This window comes from Antedon bifida, chromosome 11 (assembly GCF_963402885.1).
Source record: "Antedon bifida chromosome 11, ecAntBifi1.1, whole genome shotgun sequence".
In the NCBI taxonomy this organism is placed as follows: domain Eukaryota; kingdom Metazoa; phylum Echinodermata; class Crinoidea; order Comatulida; family Antedonidae; genus Antedon; species Antedon bifida.
The window spans coordinates 7826108-7849340 of NC_136236.1; the positions used below are offsets into that span (position 1 = coordinate 7826108).

At 32.2% G+C, this 23233-nt stretch overlaps 1 protein-coding gene and 1 long non-coding RNA gene across 2 annotated transcripts in view; both read left to right on the forward strand.

Annotated features, from left to right (window-relative positions):
• The window catches only part of LOC144856498 (uncharacterized), a 92138-nt gene extending 75037 nt beyond the window's left edge, over nt 1-17101 (forward strand). Inside the window, exons 2-3 of the long non-coding RNA XR_013614929.1 lie at nt 14890-14961; nt 17026-17101. This is a non-coding gene — a long non-coding RNA (uncharacterized LOC144856498). The remainder of the gene's footprint in view (nt 1-14889; nt 14962-17025) is intronic.
• Nucleotides 17102-17692: 591 nt separating this feature from the next.
• LOC144856249 (G-protein coupled receptor GRL101-like) lies at nt 17693-21027 on the forward strand. Its single transcript, XM_078714197.1, has 3 exons — nt 17693-17838; nt 17968-18039; nt 18684-21027. Exons 1-3 carry the CDS (start codon nt 17693-17695, stop codon nt 19687-19689), a joined length of 1224 nt encoding a protein of 407 aa, XP_078570323.1. The 3' UTR covers nt 19690-21027.
• The last annotated feature ends 2206 nt before the right edge of the window (nt 21028-23233 follow it).

A 23233-nucleotide genomic window follows, 5' to 3' on the forward strand; every position in this document is an offset into this window, starting at 1 on the left:
CCAAATTGGGTCCACTTGAGCACAGTATATTAAAAGATATTAAAATTCAGTGACTTATTTCTATTTTATATCACTGTGCTCCCCTAGCTCCAAATTGGGTTCACTTGAGCAGTGTATTAACATACAAAAATATATTAACATTCAGTGACTTTTTTCTATTTTATATCACTGTGCTCCCCTGGCTCCAAATTGGGTCCACTTGAGCACAGTGTATTAACATACGAAAAGATATTAAAATTCAGTGACTTATTTCTATTTTATATCACTGTGCTCCCCTGGCTCCAAATTGGGTCCACTTGAGCACAGTGTATTAACATACGAAAAGATATTAAAATTCAGTGACTTATTTCTATTTTATATCACTGTGCTCCCCTGGCTCCAAATTGGGTCCACTTGAGCACAGTGTTATTAACATACGAAAAGATATTACAATTCAGTGACTTATTTCTATTTTATATCACTGTGCTCCCCTGGCTCCAAATTGGGTCCACTTGAGCACAGTGTTATTAACATACGAAAAGATATTACAATTCAGTGACTTATTTCTATTTTATATCACTGTGCTCCTCACTGGCGCCAAGTTGTTTCCACTTGAGCACAGTGTATTAACATACGAAAAGATAATAAAATTAGTGAATTATTTCTATTTTAAATCACTGTTCTCCACCGGTGCTTTGGTCCACTGGAGCAGTTACCGTAGTACTATTTCTATTTCGGAAGTAAATAAAGGCATAAATGGCGCTCCGTAGAAGTAGAGAATGCTCGATCGTCGAAATGACGATCTGAATATACCTCTCAAATGGCGATATTTCTGTATTTTTTCATTTTTTTCCAATTGCTTGCTTGCGAGTATTATATAAGGTATGGTTGAAAGATCTTTGGCTATGTTCGGCTTCGGGATGTTATACCACACTTAGGCCTAGGCTAGGCTAGGCTATTAGGGGTCGTAGGTTTCGTGTTATGGGTTGTCCAATTCTAGGTCGTCCAATTCAAGGTCGCCCGGCCCGGGTAGTTGGGGTCGTCCAATTCGAGGTCATCGCTGTCTACACACCCTGTGTGCCGGTGGTGGTATGTACCTTATTGGCGTTTTATTTGGCAGGTCATACGTACGAGTTGAGTAGGCCTACGGCCTAGGCCAGGACTAAACAATTAATAAACAAAACAACTTGACAACACGATTTTATATTTCAACAGTTGTACGTATCCAATATTTTTCATTTTGAAACAATAAAATGATCATTGGTTGATTCGAAATCCATATTTACATACCGCCCGCCCCATATAGCCAAATACGGTATGATAACCTACGTCATTCTTATCGGATGTTTGCGGTCTGCAAATCGATTTTCACAAGTCTGTATAAATAAAAAAAAAGAGAGTGTTGACAAAGTGCGAGGCAGCGAGGCAAGCGAGGCATGCGGGGCACGCCAAATATTTGTGCGAGGCACGCCAAATATTTGTGCGAGGCATCATTTTATCATTTCCAAAAGTGCGAGGCATGCGAGGCATATAGTTTACAATTTCAAAAAGGTGCGAGGCATATCTTAACGTGCTATTATGCTATATTATAGGCCTAATAATCAATCGATACAAGCGTATCTAAATAAATGTTGTTTATTTTTATGTAACGATTGTTTTTTCATTCAAGTCATATCGTGTCAAATTTTACTTTTACAAAAGTGCCCAAACTACGGTTCAAAAATCTGAACGACAGTCTTCAACTTTCGATAAACCGACACACTTCTCAAATGACTGCAATGTTTGTTGGCATTTCGAGCGTGTTCACTCACATGTCTCTCGAACATAGCAGAGTGAAAATAATATGTTGTCACACCCCTGCGCCTAGATCCGGTAGACCCGAGAGATGGAAAATCCCTCTTTACTATTTAGCAGGTAGCGGAATGATTCAGCCCTCTCAGCTCAGAGGATTGTGGTGCATTCCCCTCCTATAGCACGTGGTTTCAGCAGCAACGCACAGACTTCTCTCTGAGCGGCGTGCCAAAGACATTTTTGACATTCCATTTTCTAGGAACAACACGTGTACCTCTCTCGCAAATAAGGTGAACAGCGATTGCCAGGACAAGTTCAATAACTGGCGGTGAATAAAAGGTAACTGATATGCCGATCCAATAACATGCCGCAAAGAAAAAAATTGCGACAGAATTCTGGAGCGCGTGTGAAAAAAGACTTACGTCCGACAAGACAATTGTAATACTAGGCCTAAAATTAAACTTTAGCTAATATGCTTAGCCCTAACCTAGATAAGAGGCCTATGTAGAAAATAATTTAATCAATTTTGATATATAATAATAATTGGTGTAATATTTAATAATGATACACTATTCCTGTTTTAGTAATCTAGGTATATTACGAACGATTTTTATTTATTGTTGTCCATGTACGTACTAATAAACCTGGCGCTAGTTTCCTTCGCTTCTATTTTTACTCCAACTTTGATAACTAACTTTATCGTGTGAATACCAAACCTTAGAAGTATACCTCATGAGTACTTTAATGAAAGAATCACATAAAAAGTAACAAATAAATCCTTAAATTAATGATTTTACAGGCGTGTTTCTCGCACACTGTTCGCGAATTTCACTTATTCAATGTTCAATATTTTTGTTTCTATGGAGCGCCAAAAGAGCAACGATAATAGAGGACTAAAACTCAGTGGAATGCGTCAATTTCTCATGCATTTATTAGTGAAAAACACGTTTTATTTCAATATATTTGTTAATTTGTCAATAAAAATGCTGTAATATGTTACTGCTGATACTGTTCGGTTTTCAAAGAATAATAATCGATCCTAAATCAACATCACTACCTAGTCTAGACCTAGGACATCCTACTAAGGATATTATGATGAATGTTTCTATTTTATTCTTTAAAAGGTTAACGAAACCGTGTACATTATCAACAGTAACATTTTTCCTTACTGACAGTGACAAAATCTATTGAAATTGTACTTGATTTTCACCAAATAATGCGTTAAATATAAATGGATTCCACAGAGTTTTTAGCCCTCTAACTAATTTTGCTCTTTTGGCGTTCCATAGAAACCAAAATATTGAACATTGAGTGTGCGAAATTCGAGAAAAACAACGTCTGTAAAATCACCAATTTAATGGATTTATTGTTACTTTTATGTGATTTTTCTTCATTAAAGTAGGCCTACTAATTCTAAGCTGTGGTATTCAGGATAAAGTTGGTTAAAATACAAGGCAGGTGCAAAAGGAAACTAGCCTAGCGGGCCTAGGCCTAGGCTACTTCAATTTCGGTGATTTCCTGCCTCGCAATTTTGAGAAATGATAAAATGATGCCTCGCATTTTTTGATGATGGTAAAACGATGCCTCGCATAAATTTCTGACTTGCCTCGCATGCCTTCCCTGCCTCGCGTGCCTCGCTGCCTCGCACTTTGTTACTACCCAAAAAAAGAAAATGAATACAAACTTGTTGTTCTACTCAACAATTAATAGTTAAATGACAAACATATTTAATGCATTTTATCGCTATTTTTGAAGGTCATTTAAATTAAATTCGAAACTAGTAACAAAAGCTAATTTCACAAACATTTTTTTTATTTTGTTTTATTTTACAGAAATATTCTTAAAACAGATATGTCCAATCGGCTCATGCACGTGTTCATTGAACTCCTTACGTTGTTATAATTTTATTATTACAACAGCAGAATCCGTCAAGAACTACAATAATTATCAACCAATAACATTCTTGTAAGTATCATCCAAGAACCTGTTTTTTGCAAACTGTAAGCCTACATAAGACAGGCGTAGTTACATTTTGTTTTGTAATATTATATTTTATAATATTTTTATTACAGATTATAGAAATGAAAATGGTACAGCGGAAAATTCGCAGTCGATATTGATAATGCTTATATTATAAAAAATGTTATTATGATTATAATATTGTTTTTATATTATTAAAGCAAAAATATTATAAATATATAATTTTTTATTACAAATTAGAGAAATGAAAATTATACAACGGAAAATTAAGATTAGTTAATTGTAAAAATACAGGACTAGCCAGGGGCGGATTTACATACGATTTTATCAACGATTTTACAGGAAAAGGGGGTACAAATCAACATTAAAAATCTTTAAAAAAAAAATTTTTTTTTAAAGTTGAACCGAGTTCAACCTCAACGTTACGATAGGTAAAACTGACTGACCAATCAAAATAGTTTATAAATTACGTCATCATTGTTTGTGAAAAAATACGTACGCGCTGACAATTCTTGATTTTTTACAACGCGACGATGTTTTTTGTACTCTTTTAAAGTCTGATATTTCAAAAGTGTAAGTAAAACTAAATTTTAATTAAAAACAATTTAATTTATTGTTTGTCTTTAGTGTGAAAACTAGATTAAGATATCAGCGAAAACATGTCCTAGGCCGGCTGGGTTGAAGCATCAAAACCCGTAACTTTTTCAATTTTCACACGGGCCCGCGACGGGAAAACAGGCTTTAGGCGCAAAAAAAAACAGTTCCGTATAGGCTATTAAATATGGTCTATAAAACCCACTATATTCAGATCATTATATGACAAGAATCGACTGGCCAAAACGCCTCAGATGCTATCTCCGGACGTCTAGAAAACAAATTTTACGGGGGAGCATGCCCCCGGACCCCCCTAGACGATTGTTTTTCCCATATCGGCCCCCTCTTTATCAAAATCCTAGATCCGCCCCTGCTAGCGTAGACGAATCATTCTAATTAGCACCATCCACACAAAACCACGATTTTAGTTAGATAACGAACGGTATTTTAAACAATTTTATTATTTATTAAAAAGATTCATTCGGTTGGTATTACAAATAAAATATAATAGTTAAGTATATCTCAACCGTAATAGTAATAGTAAATAACGATTATTGTATTTAGCTGACGTTTCGCCAACTATCAGTTGGCTTTATCAAAGTGTAGTGACACGTATGTCACCGTTGACCTCTAGATGACGGTGTCAACACATTGGTCCACACTTGACTGAGTTTGTAACCGCCCTCATCTCTATTAAAATTGGGGGTCTTCCTGATCCAGACCGATTCATTCAAGTGTGGACCAATGTGTTGACCCCGTCATCTAAAGGTCAACGGTGACATACGTGTCACTACACTTTGAGAAAGCCAACTGATAGTTTGCGAAACGTCAGGTAAATAAAATAGTCGTTATTTACTATTACTATTACGTTTGAGATATAATTAACCATTACATTTTAATTTTATTATTATTTTGGTACTTGATTATTCATAATTAAAAAAAAATGTTCTCATCAGTGTAAACTCTTTGAATTGAATCAATGTGTGAGTGTGTGTTAGAGCACCGTTTGATCTAATCGAGTTAGTTATCAGATAACATCGATCTTTTGTCGTGTTGGTTTGAGTCTAAACATGTACTATTTTTTTCACGCTGCTGCTCTAGCCCGCTATGTCAGGGATAAATCATTCAGATATAAATCAAGCAGCAGTTTTAGTACTAGACACCGAAGTTTTTGCGAAAAAGGATTCTCGACTATAATTTATAGGTACCAGCTGCTGGACCCAAAAAACGTCGGGGAAAAGAATCTATCGGTTAAATGACAAATCCCAAAGCATTTCTGGTATTTATGAGTCCCATGAAATTCGCTATCAGATAATCATTGAATTATTATCAAAACTGTCCATTGAAGTTTTTGTTTGTAATAGTATACTTCACACTTGAAGTATCTAGGCGTGATGAAATGACCTTAGCATTTTTCAGAGGGACAATATATCTTTAAAACTGTTACGTCAATAAGCGAGCAGCGTTTTTTGTAAGAAATTTTTCTTGTCTATTCTATAACAAAAAAGTTACCCATACTGTTGCCTCGTTTCTGCGTATAGTAAGGGATTGATTATTTATCAGTTACCTTTAAGATTGCTTTTAAAATGTTATCTCTCCGTCTTAGAAAAGTTTTCCCAGTTAGTGATTATATAAACTATTCCTGACGTACTACAGTACGTACTAAATCGATTTTTGTTTTTTAATTTAAATAATATTTTAACGTTTATACCGTTATCGACTCTCTTTAATTTTCACTGACACGTACAATAACACACAATAATAGTACATTTCAGATAATTATTTTACGGTCACAATTTCATCCACTGACATACACACCAAACCAAATAGTATACTATTTTCCCCAAATAAGAAAACCTTAACTCGCCAACTGTTATTTACTAAACTGTTTTTATTTTAAAGGGATTTGAACAGTAACGGCATTACTACATTGCCTAAAAATGCATTTGTTGGTTTGACATCATTGGTTACACTGTAAGTGTTTTTCTCATTTTTTTTTATTACTTATACAAATGTAAAATCTGCTGATTATTTTTATCATTTCCATAGCGCATATTAAGCTTTATTGAATCTGGAGATTTGCAGCTTAGGTGTCTATCTATCTCAGCGACTTTAACGCAAGCTACTTTAAAGTCTGCTTTCGGGTGTATCTATATATAAATTTACGTAAGGGCAAAATTCGGTAAATCGCGCGTTATTTCTAAAATGTTTACTCTATGGTATATAAAGTTGGTTAGAATCTCGGTACTGATTTAAACCACCAGATGTAATATAGATAATGATGACTAGAACATGCGAGAATTCCCTTGGCAAGTAAAAGGGACGATGAGCAATTGTTAATAATTCCAGATTGCAAGAACCATTTTTTTCCATGATCCGAAACAGATTCATTTAGCCATGTTTCAGTGAGCGCCATACATTATTTGTTTTTTTGTATGTAACATTAGGGTTGAGGGATTGGTGCAAAGAGGAACAATTTTTAAATATATTCTTTATCCATTTAGTAACGAAATAATAATTGTTTTCATGTTTTACAAATAATATACCACTAAATACAGCAAAACATTGCGATGTAATACTTTGTTGAAACTGTCTGTTTCATGTGCAATACGTTCAAGCGTAATATCTTTCATTTTCCTCTTCTATGATGAAATAATCCCACAATGAAAAATAAAATAGCAGAATTCATGCATCATCGACATTAATAATATGGTAATAAGGACCAAAGTAACATCAACAAGTATTATTATATCCTTGTGTATACATTTGAATGACTGTACTGTTGGAATGGCACGTCCAATCGGCTACAGAAGATCTTTTTTTTTCTTTTTTTTTTCTTTTTTGGTTTCTTTTATCACAATACAGCTATCTGTTTTTCAAGAATAATACAAAAAATAATTCTTGATCGTAATGTACCTGGGAACTGTAATATTTATTATTTAACGCATTGTTCACGGTTTCAGGTACTATCCTTTGGTCCTGTGTATACTTATTTATCGTATTTTTTACGGTTTTCAGGAGTTTATTCAGTAATAAAATAACTACAATATCAGCAAATGTGTTTGATGGTTTGACATCATTGACAATACTTTGAGTGCTTTCTATGGTTTATCATACTTTTGAAAATAGTATATTTTCGTTGTAATATACATTTTTTTAAATATTAATTCATAGATGTAGGCTAATCCTTTGCAATACTAGATTGTTTGATTATGATTGATGTATCCGTTATTCTAACATAGGCTCCTGTTGTTTTATTGTGTGTATTGATGTTTGGATTCGTTAGTTTTACAGTAAAATTATTATTATCACTTAAATGTTATTAAATGAAAAATAATGGATTAAGAGAGGCGTCGGTTATTTATCCCTCCTTACGATGGAATAGCACTGGTTCTTTATTCGCACGCGCAACAAATCGGACCTAATTCGGATTGTAGGCCTACGTACATTATTCACGTTATCCGTCCGTAAGATTAACTTAAGTTGAAATGTGAACATACCATTTTCCAGAGTTTAGCCATTTTTTCTGATTTTCAAGTTTTATAAATAAAGGGACCACAGTCAAATAATCTTGATTTCTTCCCTCACATTGTATGGTTCAGTAATAGCTTGCTTGTGAGGTGATAACTGTTTCTACACTTTATAATTTCCCCTCTCTCATATTTGCACCTCATAATTAGCCTGCCTTTGACAATATTATTCGTGTGTCAGAGAAAGTCTAAATCGGCCACTGAAATGAAGAAAAAAATTACATAACTGTACTATGAAATATAGCAGAAAAACTAGATTGTTATTCTAGTTATTGTATTGCAGTAGTTTTACAATACCTCTTGGAAATGTGTGTATATTGATTTATTTGCAGGTATTTAGATGATAACGCTATAACTACCATAGAGCAAGGTGCATTGTCTGCGTTTGCTTCTGAGTTAATACTTAACTGTTTAACAATTTAATAATCTACATGCAGTTGTTTGTATGCTCTGAACAATTCATCGGAATACCAAATTCTATTTTACATACAACACACTACGTAGGCCTTTTGTGGTCATAGTCTGTAAAATGTTAAAACGTTTTAATAGAAATACACGTATTCGTAAGGCCACTGGCGTTGGACACCCGATTCTCGTACGGTTGGACGTTTATAGAAAATAAACAACCCCAACAGTTTCTCCTCCTACCTCTACACACTGCATTCATCTCAAATATGTTGGACCAACCAAGTTTAAACTGACATTCTGAAACTGTAAATTTTTTCAGAAAGGATTAAGCGATTAGACAATACATATGTATATACGGCATTCTATCTATGTATACACGGTATAGGCCTGTTGTTTGCCTCAAAAAATGGTAGAGGCACATTACAGAATTAAGGAGGTTAAAGCTAAGACCTCCATTCCAAGCCGAAGTAACGTCTAACATACACCTGATTCTTGGTATTGTATCTCGATTTCTATAGTATCATAGGAACATTCGGTAATACAATATCACATGTTTCACATGTATCACCTACTATCAAATACCATAACCTAATTCATAAGCTAATGATAGAGGCATGTGCTGTCATGATGTTTTGTATTACCAAGTTGTCAGATAAACAACGTCAACAGTTTCTCCCCCTACCTCTACACACTGTATTCATTTAAAATACGTTAGACCAGCTTAGTTTAAAATGACATTCTGCCGTATGAAACACAGAAAGTGTCACAAAAACGACGTTTCTAATACCCCTTTCACACCAAAACACCGGGGCGTCAACTCCGGAGTGTCTCCGGAGTTTTGCTTATTTGGTGTGAAAGGGGTATAAAACATTGTTATGAGGTCATTCAATCTTAATCCAGTAAAAAATAAGTCAAAATTAGGGTGAACCTAGAACAAATTGCAACTTAAGTGTTTGTTTAGTTTGTCTGGCTGAAATTGTCCAAATGAATATCAACTAAAGATAACAAAAAGGAAACTAATATTAGCATAATTAAATTACAGTATATGACGTCATACGTCATAAACATTACGAATGCTTTTTCGATCTCCAATCAAACAAAATAAGACTACGAAAACGTCGTTATGAGAGGCATCTGTTATCTATGTTGATTCTGTTGGTTCTTTTTTTAGTTAATAACCGACACCAATATAAACTTACCTTTCATTATGGTAGAGTCCGTATTGATACTTTTAAATACTCAGGGATAGTACGGTTTACCAATCTGTGTTACGATCAGAAATAATCTTATTGGAGAGTCGTTTTTTTTAAAGTTTAAACACAGTTTAAAGTAACATTTTATAGATTTGTAAATTTTCATATTTTATAAACCAAAAGTTATGCAAATGTACATGATTTTTTAGATTGTACCTTACTCTGAATTTTCAACTTTTATAGGCCTAAAATCAGAATGTTCTGATAGCAAGTGTATTTTTATATTGTAACACTTTAATTAGCATGTTATAAATAGCATATTTTTCTATGTATTTTTTTATATGTATTGTTATAATTTCGGTTTTATTTTATCGTTCTAGTTGACAGGGGCTGGTCAAGCGCATCACAAGATGACAGTTTTATTACTTTTGCTTTTCCGCTACTCCCCTGTTATACTATATGCCTATGTTTTGTTTTTTTTTTGTTATGTAGGAAGATCAAAAATAAAATAAATAAATAAATCTACAGTAGTGTGGTACGTAGGCCCTACACGTATATAGCCTTATCCATTCGTAGTTAGTAAAACTTATGACGTAATAATGTTATTGTCACAAATCAAATACTGCTATTTTCTTCCTCTATAATATAGCGTTATCCCTCCGTTACTACAGTAGTGGTAAGGTGGGCTTAGGATGTATCAATTCCATCGGCACGAATGAGAAAATTTTATGAGAACTCATCCTTACTGTTACTGTAACCGTCTTCTTCTACAGATACATGTACATCATTGACAAATACATATTATCCGTTTACTTCACTGATGATCAAGATCCACATTTACACCATGCTATACACTTTAATTTTTATTTCAACTTTTTGATTTCTATAACATTGAGGTTTAATTATTCAATTATAATTATCGAAAATTGATGTTCTTATTCATTAATCTGAGGTATATTAACTGCTTTTCATTTGTCATTTTGTTACTATTCGTCAGATTTTATTTTAGGTCAAAGTCGTTTGTTCCGCAGAAAATTGTATCAGGGTTTACTATGTTGTCATTCAACCAGATGTTACTACTAACACTGGCTGTATACTTTTACTCTTTAATTCAGTTACTGTAGAACCACCGGCAGACGTGTGAAATTATGCCATAATGAAAAATTAAATAGCAGAATACATAGATCATCACATCGTTTAATAATATGTGTGTTTGTAATAGGGCTATTGTCGGTTGTATTGTATTGTAGATGTTGATCCATATCCACGAATCATATTACTGATATTGTAATTACATTGATGTAAAAGCAGTTAATGAAAAATAGTGAAAACAAGTACTATTATTTTCTAACTAGTATTATACATTTACTATTGCACTGGCACTCCTAATTGGCGACAAAAGCATTTTGGCTTCTTTTGGCACAATGTAGTAGCTATTTTTTGTTGTTTTTAGAAAGTAATAACATTATAATAACATAATATGGTTGTTTACTGTGCCTTGAAACTATACATATCATTATTATTGCTTTTTCACGGTTTTCAGGAGTTTGGGCATTAATCTAATAACTACATTAACAGCAAATGTGTTTGATGGTTTGACATCATTGACAGATCTGTGAGTACTTTCTCTTGTTTATCATACTTTTGAAAATAAAATTTCGTTGTAAGATAACCACAACTATTGTACTTGTTGTTCTTTACAATTACAGAATATTTATCCAAATCTAAAATAATATTCACGGTGTTTTTTGTTTGTTTTTTTATTATTATTATTATCATAATAATGATAAAAGAAGACTGTAATACTTTACCATAATGTATTTTGCTTGGATTTGTCTGTTTTTTACAGTATTTTTTGTTATTATAACTGGTATGTTTTATTAATTGAGAAATTACATAATTATTATAAAATACATAGGCCTATTAATTCATCATTCTTAAGAGTTTGCAGACAATACGTCACATTGTGTTGCACGCTGTGATAATAAAAACTAATTTACAAATCATGTAATTATTTAATAACTGCACCACTACTAGCATGGTAAGGAACATTTCGCATTATGTTACAATTATACAATTACGTATCAAATCAGTAGTACATCTATGGACAACATTATTTAAAAAACAAGGCCAACAGCCATTAAGTCGCGTGCAACAATGCATAGTGATACCGGACCGACAGACAGACCGACAGACAGACCGACAGACAGACCGACAGACCGACAGACAGATAGACAGACCGACAGTCCGACAGACAGACAGACCGACCGACATAGTGAACTATAGAGTCGCGTCCACGCGACTAAAAACAAGTTTCAGACAAGATTTAGCAATAGACAATACATGTGTCTCTACGGCACCCTATCCATGTGTACAAAACAAAATTGTAGAGTCACATTTCAGAAGTTGGTTAAGACCTTGTGGAGCCGTGAAATGTGCAAAAAGTAAAAGCGATCAGTTTTGACGTTAAATGTGCAAAAGGTATTCTACAAATGTGCAAATCATTTCTTCAGTCAAATTCCTATTACATTTTATATTTTTAGTTCGTAGGTCTTTCAGAGTAGAAATAACAATAGGAAAAAGAGTATAATAAATTTAAAATGTTCAATATTATAATAACTAATTATACTGTTGTATTTTATTATAATCAAAGGCTCTAAACCGCCTCGGCTAAATTCAACTCGCCCTCAAATCAACTCGGCCTCAAGTCAACTCGGCCTCACGTCAACTACAGTAGGCCATGTTAAAGTATGAAATGGAAAAAGTGCAAATAAATGGGACAAAATCATTCTAATGAACAGAAGAAAAATAATTAAAACGAAGTACGCATGTATAGGGATGAATATTAGTATGAACGTGAATGTTATATGCACGATTCAAAATAGCACAAAGATTTCGCAATTTGAATCTGCACAAGCTTGTTTATTTTGAAATTGCGCAATTTTAATAACATTTTATTCTTTTAATGCGTTACCCTCTTCATAAAAAAACATCATTTCAATATAACATAAGATTTAGTGGACCTAAACTATGGAATAAACTACCTTCAAATATTAAAGATGCTGTATCTCAGAAAAACTTTTCATTTTAACTTTAAAAATATATCACATCCAAGTATTAATTTTTATTATATTACATTTTATGATAATAATTATAATGATGAGTAACAAGAAGACGAACAGTTCTTAACTTATACCAAAATTATTTTTTTTAGTTATTTTCTTATTTAGTTTAACCCATGTTATGTAAATTTATATTTTGTTATTTCTTTATTTTCTTTTTTATTTTCTTTTTCTGTGTAGTTTAAATCTCATCTTTCTTTAGGCATGTCTGTCACAAGCTTTTTGCTTTTTTTAACATGCCTTCTTCAATTAAATTACCTTTCTTTACACCATTTTGTATACTGTTTTAATTTGAAGAAAATAAATGTTACTTTGAATTGAATTGAATTGACTTTATTTTATATTATTTTATTTTTGTTAATTAAAAAATATATATATTTCAGGCAACCCCCTAAAACCCCATGTCCCGATCGTACATCTTCAATTTTATGTTCGCCGTATCTACTTGATAACAGAACTTTTGTTCATGACATTTTGTAAAAAATCAGTTAATCATGATGTCATGCGATTTTATTCTTCAAAATACATCATACATAAATTAAATCGCAAACTTTAAAGTTTTTATTCAGAAAAAAGCTTGTCCCACAGTTTTGTGTCATATACCGTCACATAATTTAAATATGCCGTCTACAGTTTAATGAATGGCAGGGAAAAATTGATTGTGCGTTGTAAACATGCGAAGACATGGAAATAAATCTAGCCGCAAATTATTTTCAATAAAAGAGCTAAAAAAAGCTAATAAAACAAGGTTTTATAAAAATTACAGTTGCGTACCTTTTGAACGTCATATCCGAACGGTATAGAACTCATTAAATAATTATAATTTATGGGGTTTTTTTCAACTGGAAGTACAATTTATTCATGTATCTAGCAGTATGCACTCCGTCTCCGCTGTCAGACATGCGTGATGTGTGACAGGGTGATCCTGTCCTGTCCTATACTAAATACATCATCTCCGTCACGCTCATCTCCGTCAAATTTCCCATTGTTTCTTTGTGACGGAGATGTGACGGAGATGACGGTCAGTGACGGATTTGACTTTTTGCTATTGCCAGGGGCTTTTTTGTTGTAAATTTTGTTTTGTATATCTTTATCATGTTATTACATTGTATATCCATGTGAATATGGTCAATAACCATATTCAAATCAAGTCTTAAAATCATTTCTGTCACATGATTTTTGAGGTTCGTCATATCCGTCTTCGTCACATAGATATTTTATTCTTTTAAATCCTAAAATATTTCAGTACTGAACGTAACTATGTGGTATAAATGAAATATAAACACTATTTTTTGCGTTCCAAACTTTAATGTGGCCGAGTTGACGCACCTCAGTTGACGTGAGGCCGAGTTGACTTGAGGGCGAGTTGACTTGGGGCCGACTTGAATTTAGCCGAGGCGGTTTAGAGACTTTGATTATAATAAAATACAACAGTATAAGTTTTTATAATATTGAACATTTTAAATTTATTATACTCTTTTTCCTATTGTTATTTTTACTCTGAAAGACCTACGAACCAAAAATATAAAATGGAATAGGAGTTTGGTTGAAGAAATGCTTTGCAGATTTGTAGAATACCTTTTGCACATTTAACGTCAAAACTTATCGTTTTTACATTTAACGGGGAGATGTTTGCACATTTGCGGGTTATGAATTTTTACAGATTTGCACATTTGAAGGTAAAATGTTTGCAAAAATGTGGTTGTTTGCACATTTTAAGCTAAAGTGTTTGCACAAATGTGGTTGTTTGCACAAATGTGACTTTTTGCACATTTCACGACTCCACAGGGCTCAGCTGTGCTGTGCTTTGAATCTTGTTTATTTTCAGGCACAGTTTGACCCTTAGCCTAATAATTATTATTGTATTTATACATTAATACTTCTAAAGTATAATGTACAATACCTTCAAGCGTAATATCTTTCATTTTGCTCTTCTATGAAGAAATAATCCCATAATGAAAAAAAAAATTAGCAGAATTCATGCATCATCTTCATTTAATAATAATGGTAATAAGGGCCAAAGTAACATCAACAAGTATTATTATATCCTTGTGTATACATTTTAATGACTGTACTGTTGGAATGGCATTCTTAATCGGCTACAGAAGCTCTTTGGTTTCTGTTAGCGCAATACAGCTATCTGTTTTTTCAAGAATTATAAATAAATACTTCTTGATCGTAATGTACCATCTGGGAACTGTAATAATTATTATTTAACGCATCGTTCACGGTTTCAGGTACTATCCTTTGGTACTGTGTATACTTATTTATCGTATTTTTTACGGTTTTCAGGAGTTTATCCCGTAACCAAATAACTACAATACCAGCAAATGTGTTTGATGGTTTGACATCATTGACAGGACTGTGAGTGCTTCCTATTGTTTATCATACTTTTGAAAAAAGTATATTTTCGTTGTAATATACATTTATTTTTATATTCATTCATATGTAGGCTAATCCTTTGAAATACTGGATTTGTTTTTATTATGATTGATGTATCCGTTATTCTAACATAGCCTCCTGTAGTTGTAGTGTGTGTATTAATGTTTTGATTCGTTAGTTTTACAGTAAATTATTATTATCACTTAAAAATTATTAAATGAAAAATAATGTAATTATGAAAGGAGTCGGTTATTTACCCCTCCGTACGGTGGAATAGTATGGTCACGAGTACTCAGATATGAGTAGAACGACGAGAGAGACGGTGGATTAGCACTGGTTCTTTATTCGCATGTGGATTGTAGGCCTACGTACATTATTCACGTTATCCGTCCGTAATATTAACTTAAGTTAAAATGTGAACATACCATTTTCCAGAGGTTATCCATTTTTCTGATTTTCAATTTTTATAAGTAAAGGTACCACAGTCAAATTATCTTGATTTCTTCCCTCACATTGTATGGTTCAGTAATAGCTTGCTTGTGAAGTGATATCTATTTTTACACTTTATAGTTTCCCCTCTCTCAGATTTGCACTTCATAATGGCAAAATTAGCCTGCCTTTGACAATTATTCGTATGTCAGAGAAAGTCTAAATCGGCCATAAAATGATGAAAACAATTTTAAAATATTGATTGTTATCTCTTAGTGTACGTGAATTCTGTAATCCGATTCGTCAATATGTATGAGATGTAATTCCGTATTACGCCCATTTACTCAGTCAAGCGGATCAGAAGGGTAATATATCCCGTATTACCTGTTTGATGTTTCTACGCGCGCGTTATTTATGTATTGTTTTGTTTATAATGGTTGTAAAACTTACAGTATGTTTGTCTCTGTTCACAAACTTATATTTCTGTAAAACTAGTATAGTAGAGCCTAAATTATTTTTCATATCCAACAATCTGGTGAAATTCCTGGATTTTTGGAAGATTTGGGAGGTCAAACTAAATTAAAAAAACAAAATTACTAATTTTTTTTTTCATTTTATTTTAGAAAGAGATAAAATCGTTGCACCCTGCTTGTTCTTACGAAATACAGGAAATATCTACGTTCTCCAGATCGTAGATAATAATAATAATAATAATTCAACATTTATTAGTTTCTATCAATGGTAAAACAATACCATAAAAAAAGAATGATAATTTATAATGAGACAATACAAAAATACCATTAATAGAGGATCTTGCAAGAAGAGATTACTTGTCACGCAAGACCCATAAACAAAAGAAAAAAAATACATTTGTATATAATTATTAAATAAAATAAAAAAGTCATGACAAAAACAGTTTGAAGGTCTAGTTTGAGTACAATGATAATAAATTACATTTATAAGTTTTTTACGAAAAGTTGGTAGAGAGGAAGAGTTAACAATACTAGTATCTAATTGATTCCAAATTAAAAGGCCACAAACATAAATAAAGTGGGAAGAACTAGTTAATCTTACAAAAGGAATAGTTAACTGAAACTTATGAACAGTACTTCTTAAATTATGACCATGGTTGAAATCAGCAGTGTTAAATAAATTCATCATGGGAGAAGGAAGATTGTTAGAAAAATATTGAAAGACAAAAGAGGCAATTTTCAATTTATGTATATCGCCTAATAACTTCAGTAACTTAAGTTCATAAAATAAAGGTTCAGATGGAGTAATGCGAGACGTAAAAGTAATATTTCTAATAGCATGCTTAATCAGCTTTAACGTTTATCGAGATGAGATGGATAGTCAGCAAACCAAATAATGTTACAATAATGAAGATGAGGTAAAATTAAGGAATTATATAATGAAAGAAGGATACGCCGGGGAAAAGTGTGCTTAAGATTATTTATAATCCCAATTGTTTTAGAAATTTTATTTGCAATATGATTCTGATATTTCACGTATTCTGTGAACAAGCAGGGTGTAACTAATATTATTCTAGTTATTGTATTGTTATATAGTAGTTTTACAATACTTTTTGGAAATGTGTGTATATTGATTTATTTGCAGGTATTTATATGATAACGCTATAACTACCATAGATCAAGGTGCATTTTCTGCGTTTGCTTCGTCACTGCTAACACTGTAAGTTAATACTTAACTGTGTAATAATTTAATAATCTACATGCAGTTGTTTGTATGCTCTGAACAATTCATCGGACTACCAAATTCTATTTTACATACAACACACTACGTATCGTAGACATAGTAAAATTGTAAAACTTTTTAATAGCTCGAAATACACGTATGCTTTAGGCCACTGGCGTTGGACACCCGATTCTTGTACGGTTGTACGTTTATAGGAAATAAACAACCCAACAGTTTCTCCTCCTACCTCTACACACTGCATTCATTTTAAATACGTTGGATCAGCTAAGTTGTAAATGACATTCGGCTGTATTAAACACAGTGTCACAATAACGACGTGTCTAAAACATTGTTACGAGGTCATTAAATCTTAATCCAGTATAAAGATAAGTCAAAACTAGGGTGAATATAGAACAAATTGCAACATAAACTTTTGTTTGGTTTGTCTGTTGATATTGTTCAAATGAACATCATCTAAAGTTTAAAAAAAAACGAAAACAAGAAGTATGCTTATCTTGCCGAGTAGGAAACAATAAAGTGCTGAATAAAATATACTACTCCAAATCTAGGTTCCCACTACTTGGACGCAATGCAACGACGTAGGCAAAACGCAAATGAGTTGACCAATCACAACAATTCGGATGACCGATTATGTTATGTCGTGATTGGTCAAATTGCTTCCTTTTACGTCCTTACGTTAAGTGGGATCCAAGATAACTCTCCAATCATCTTACGGTTAGTAACGTACAGGGTTTAACCAATAATGAGAAATGTCCACAGCGACCCCAACTCAACTTTGGCCTTCTTCATGACCTAACACCACTGAATATTTTACTTATTTTTATTCTCAAATATTTTTTTAAGGTGGATACAAGACAACGGATTAAAAAATTACAAAGATAGTACTTTTGAAAGCTTGATCAACTTAAACGAATTGTAAGTATTCACATAGTTTTGAAAGGTAACATCATCGTCAAAAGTGTGCAATTTATTAATATACACAATCCATGAACAAAGATAGAATAAACATGAACCTACAGGTCGGTGTCAAGTTTATATATTGATATTCGTTCCATCAAATTAACTTTTAAAAATTGAATTTCACTTAAAATATAAGGTAACTTAAATCTATAAGTAACTTAAAATCAACGTATAGTCAGGTAAGAAAGTATTATCGAATTACTATGTCGAAATAGTAAGACATTTCGACATAGTGAATTCGATAATAATAATTATTGTATTAAACTTTTATTATTGTATACCCAACAAACATAAACAATAACAAATAATAAAATCAGACTTTTAATTTTCTATTTTTTTAGTTTTAATAATGTGTATTATTGCCGTAGTAAAAACAGACAAAATAAACGCCAATCTGACTTTTCTTTTTACAGTTTTTTTATATAATTTTTTTTTTCGATCCATGGTCAAAGTGAATAACTATCATGTGATATCAAAATGGCACATTCAACAAAACAATTCAAAAATCCCTTTTCAGGAGGACGAATAAGATTTCGTAATAATGCAATATATACACGTTTACAAATAATACTGTTTTTATTTATACATCACCAAAATAGGCAATCGGATTTTCCTCGCATATGCTGTCTTGTTGGTGACATTGAAATCTGCAAGCCGACCGATGTCTTTGCTTCATGCAAAGACTTACTAAAACGAGAAGTCTTACGGGTGTTGATGTTCCTTATTGGGATATCATCCGTCATCGGAAATTTAGTAGTAATAATTTCAAGATGTTATGAAAAGGATGACAACACCGGTAATATCAACAGCAGTGCGAAAAAAGTTCAAACCACACTGATCACCAACCTTGCCGTGTCCGACCTGTTAATGGCTATTTATTTAATAACAATTGCAAGTGCGGATGTTTATTACAGAGGACGATACTGGGTAGTTGCAAAGGATTGGAAGGACAGCTTCCTGTGTAGCTTTTCCGGGGCTGTTTCTACTCTTTCGGGTGAATGTTCGGTGTTTACTTTAATTGTTATGAGCGTTGATCGCGCTGTTAACATCGTAAACCCATTTAGCACTCGACGTCTCAACCGCAAATACTGCAGAATTCTCATCGGAATCGCTTGGCTGGTTTTCCTTGTGCTTAGTTTTCTACCAGTTGTGCACAAACTAAACCTCATCGACATACCGTATTTCGGCGACAATTACTATGGAAAGCAAAGCGTATGTCTTGCACTTCCGCTAACCAGAAGCCGATGGCCAGGATGGGAGTACGCCGTTGCCATATTTGTTGTGTTTAATGGAATAGGTTTTATCGTCATCGCTGTGAGTTATGCCACCATTTTCTTCTCAGTTCAGAGGTCAGGAGCCACCGTCTGTAGACGACGAAAACGAAAGGAACAATTAAAAATGGCGCGGAAATTAGGAATCATTGTCTTTACCGATTTCTGTTGCTGGTTCCCGATAATCCTAATGAGTTTCTGTTCAGAAATGGGGTGGTGGGATATTCCTGAGGAAATTTACGTGTGGGCAGCGACGTTTATTATACCGATAAACTCGTCGGTCAACCCTTATCTTTTCACAATTGCCTATATGTGCACATGTAAACATAAGTAAGCCCACGTTTCCACTGAGTTACACGTAAAAAGTGTTTCGCCGGAAGCTATAAAATATGTTTTGTACTACAAAACAATTGATAGAGAACGTGTTTATTGAAAATTAAATAAAAGTGGGACGATCCCATAAAAGACGTAAAAAAGTACATTACATATACATTTATCGCTGTAGTTTAGTGGATTGTATTAGGTTTATGTAAGATTTGGTAGATAAAATGTAGGCTTAGTTTTTATTTTTATTATTGATGTTGGCTTTTACATTACTATATATTCATTTATCGATGTAATTTGGTGGATTGTATTCAATTTATGTAAGATTTGGTATATAAAATTTAGTTTTTATTTCAATTGATGTTGTTTTTTTCATTAATTATAACATATACAATTATCGATATAGTTTGGTGGATTTTGTGAATTTATGTAAGGTTTGGTAGATAAAGTATTTACTGTGTTTTTATCATTAAAATTAATGTTGGCTTTTCACTAATCATTAAGATAAAATTATTAATGTGAACATTTCGTCGGTTAGGCCTATATCAAACAAATAATATTTGTTTAGCATCCCGGTCCCTAATACGGATGAAGTGGAGCGACATGATTGTATTTTTCCTTTAGAAAAAACGAATTGCTGATGTGGGGTACTATGTCCGTTTTTATGACATACCGTAAAATCTATTTTTAAAAAAGCCGACCTCGAAAAGAAGCCCATCTCGAAAAGATGCCCAATTCGAAAAAAAGCCGCTCCTTAGTTGGAAAAAAAAATAATCTCGAAAAAAAGCCCATCTCGAAAAGAAGCCCCTTTTGTGGTTTGAAAAAGTGATCTCGAAAAAATTCCCATCTCAAAATCAAGTCCATTGGGGTTTCTTTTCAAGATAGACTGCATTAATGTAAAAGGAATAGAAATGTATGATCGTGTTATCATATAAATATATTAATGACCTTACAATCCTTGTAATAATTAAAATTATCTGATGAAGTGGTACTTTGATTGTATCTTCTACTTGTCTGCTCCCTTGGCAAATATATGTAAAATTGGCAGGAAATGTCTAAAAATAATATTGTTGTACAGTGTAGCAATTGACAGCATTCATTGAGCCCCCTCTTCAGTTTTCAAAAGTAATCTCGACAAGAAGTACATCTCGAAGAGGCACCCAGCTAAGAGCCCTAAAAAATAAGATGCCCACGGGCCTTATTTCAAAGTTTTACGGTATAGTCACTTATCGATGTACAGTGTAGTTTAGTCAATTTGGTAGATAAGATGTTGTTTTATTTCAGTGTATATGTTTACTTTTTCATTAATATAACATTTACATTTAATGATGTACATAAGGTCAAATGTATTGTTATATGTAAGATTTGGTAGATAAAATGTAGTATTTATTTCAATTGATGTTGGCTTATTTCATTATATAACCTATACATTTATCGATGTAGTTTGGTGGATTGTATTTAGTGTTTTGTAAGATTTAGTAGATAAAATGTAGTATTTATTTCAATTGATGTTGGCTTATTTCATTAATATAACATTTTTACATTTATCGATGTAGTTTGGTGGATTGTATTAGTTTTATGTAAGATTTGGTAGGTAAAATGTAGTATTTATTTCAATTGATGTTGGCTTATTTCATTAATATAACCTATACATTTATGGATGTAGTTTGGTCGATTGTATTAGTTTTATGTAAGATTTGGTAGATAAAATGTAGTATTTATTTCAATTGATGTTGGCTTATTTCATTAATATAACCTATTCATTTATCGATGTAGTTTGGTGGATTGTATTAGTGTTATGTAAGATTTAGTAGATAAAATATAGTATTTATTTCAATTGATGTTGGCTTATTTCATTACTATAACCTATACATTTATCGATGTAGTTTGGTGGATTGTATTAGTTTTATGTAAGATTTGGTAGATAAAATGTAGTATTTATTTCAATTGATGTTGGCTTATTTCATTAATATAACCTATACATTTATCGATGTAGTTTGGTGGATTGTATTAGTTTTATGTAAGATTTGGTAGATAAAATGTAGCATTTATTTCAATTGATGTTGGCTTATTTCATTAATATAACCTATACATTTATCGATGTAGTTTGGTGGATTGTATTAGTTTTATGTAAGATTTGGTAGATAAAATGTAGTATTTATTTCAATTGATGTTGGCTTATTTCATTAATATAACCTATACATTTATCGATGTAGTTTGGTGGATTGTATTAGTTTTATGTAAGATTTGGTAGATAAAATGTAGTATTTATTTCAATTGATGTTGGCTTATTTCATTAATATAACCTATACATTTATCGATGTAGTTTGGTGGATTGTATTAGTTTTATGTAAGATTTGGTAGATAAAATGTAGTATTTATTTCAATTGATGTTGGCTTATTTCATTAATATAACCTATACATTTATCGATGTAGTTTGGTGGATTGTATTAGTTTTATGTAAGATTTGGTAGATAAAATGTAGTATTTATTTCAATTGATGTTGGCTTATTTCATTAATATAATCTATACATTTATCGATGTAGTTTTGTGAATTGTATTAGTGTTATGTAAGATTTAGTAGATAAAATGTAGTATTTATTTCAATTGATGTTGGCTTATTTCATTAATATAACCTATTCATTTATCGATGTAGTTTGGTCGATTGTATTAGTTTTATGTAAGATTTAGTAGATAAAATGTAGTATTTATTTCAATTGATGTTGGCTTATTTCATTAATATAACCTATACATTTATCGATGTAGTTTGGTGGATTGTATTAGTGTTATGTAAGATTTAGTAGATAAAATGTAGTATTTATTTCAATTGATGTTGGCTTATTTCATTAATATAACATATTCATTTATCGATGTAGTTTTGTGAATTGTATTAGTTTTATGTATGATTTGATAGATAAATACTGATTATTATTATAATTAATGTTCGCTTTTCAGTAATTATTATAAAGATAAAGTTATTATTTAAATATTTTATAGGCCATATAAAACAAATACTATTTGTTTAACATATTGATCCCCACTGATGAAATTCCTTTATATGAAAGAAAACGAATTTCTAAAAAAAGAAGCCGACCTCGTAAAGAATCCCACTTCGAAAAAAAGAACACATTAAAAAGAAGCCTCTCCTTAGTTTGAAAAAGTAATCTCGAAAGGAAGCCCATTGGAAAAATCCCCCTATGATTATCTGACTTCTTTTTAAGATAGTTTAGGCTTCTTTTTCTAGAGAGTCGGTTTGGCAGTGCAACGGATGTTATCCGAAGACATTTTGTTGACCGCTCGTTTTCAGTTACAATTTGCCGGATAACTATAATGTAATTAATAATTTAAAAACCGTAAATAAAGACTTTTTAATTCAACCAATGTTGTGACAGTAGCTGATTATGTGCTTTTCATAGAAATGTGAGCTAAATAAGTGTTAATTGATAATACTGTAGGCATATAACGAATGTGTTAACGTGAACAGAAACATGGTTCAAGATTTGATTGGCTGATAAGATATATATTATCATAGTTGAAATTTATAAAAGAATTTA

Coding starts and splice junctions, on each gene's coding strand:
- LOC144856249 (XM_078714197.1), top strand. CDS start 17,693: ATGCAACGACGTAGGCAAAACGCAAATGAGTTGACCAATCACAACAAT. Junction 17,839..17,967: donor AACTCTCCAATCATCTTACG/GTTAGTAACGTA, acceptor TATTTTTTTAAG/GTGGATACAAGACAACGGAT. Junction 18,040..18,683: donor TTGATCAACTTAAACGAATT/GTAAGTATTCAC, acceptor TCACCAAAATAG/GCAATCGGATTTTCCTCGCA.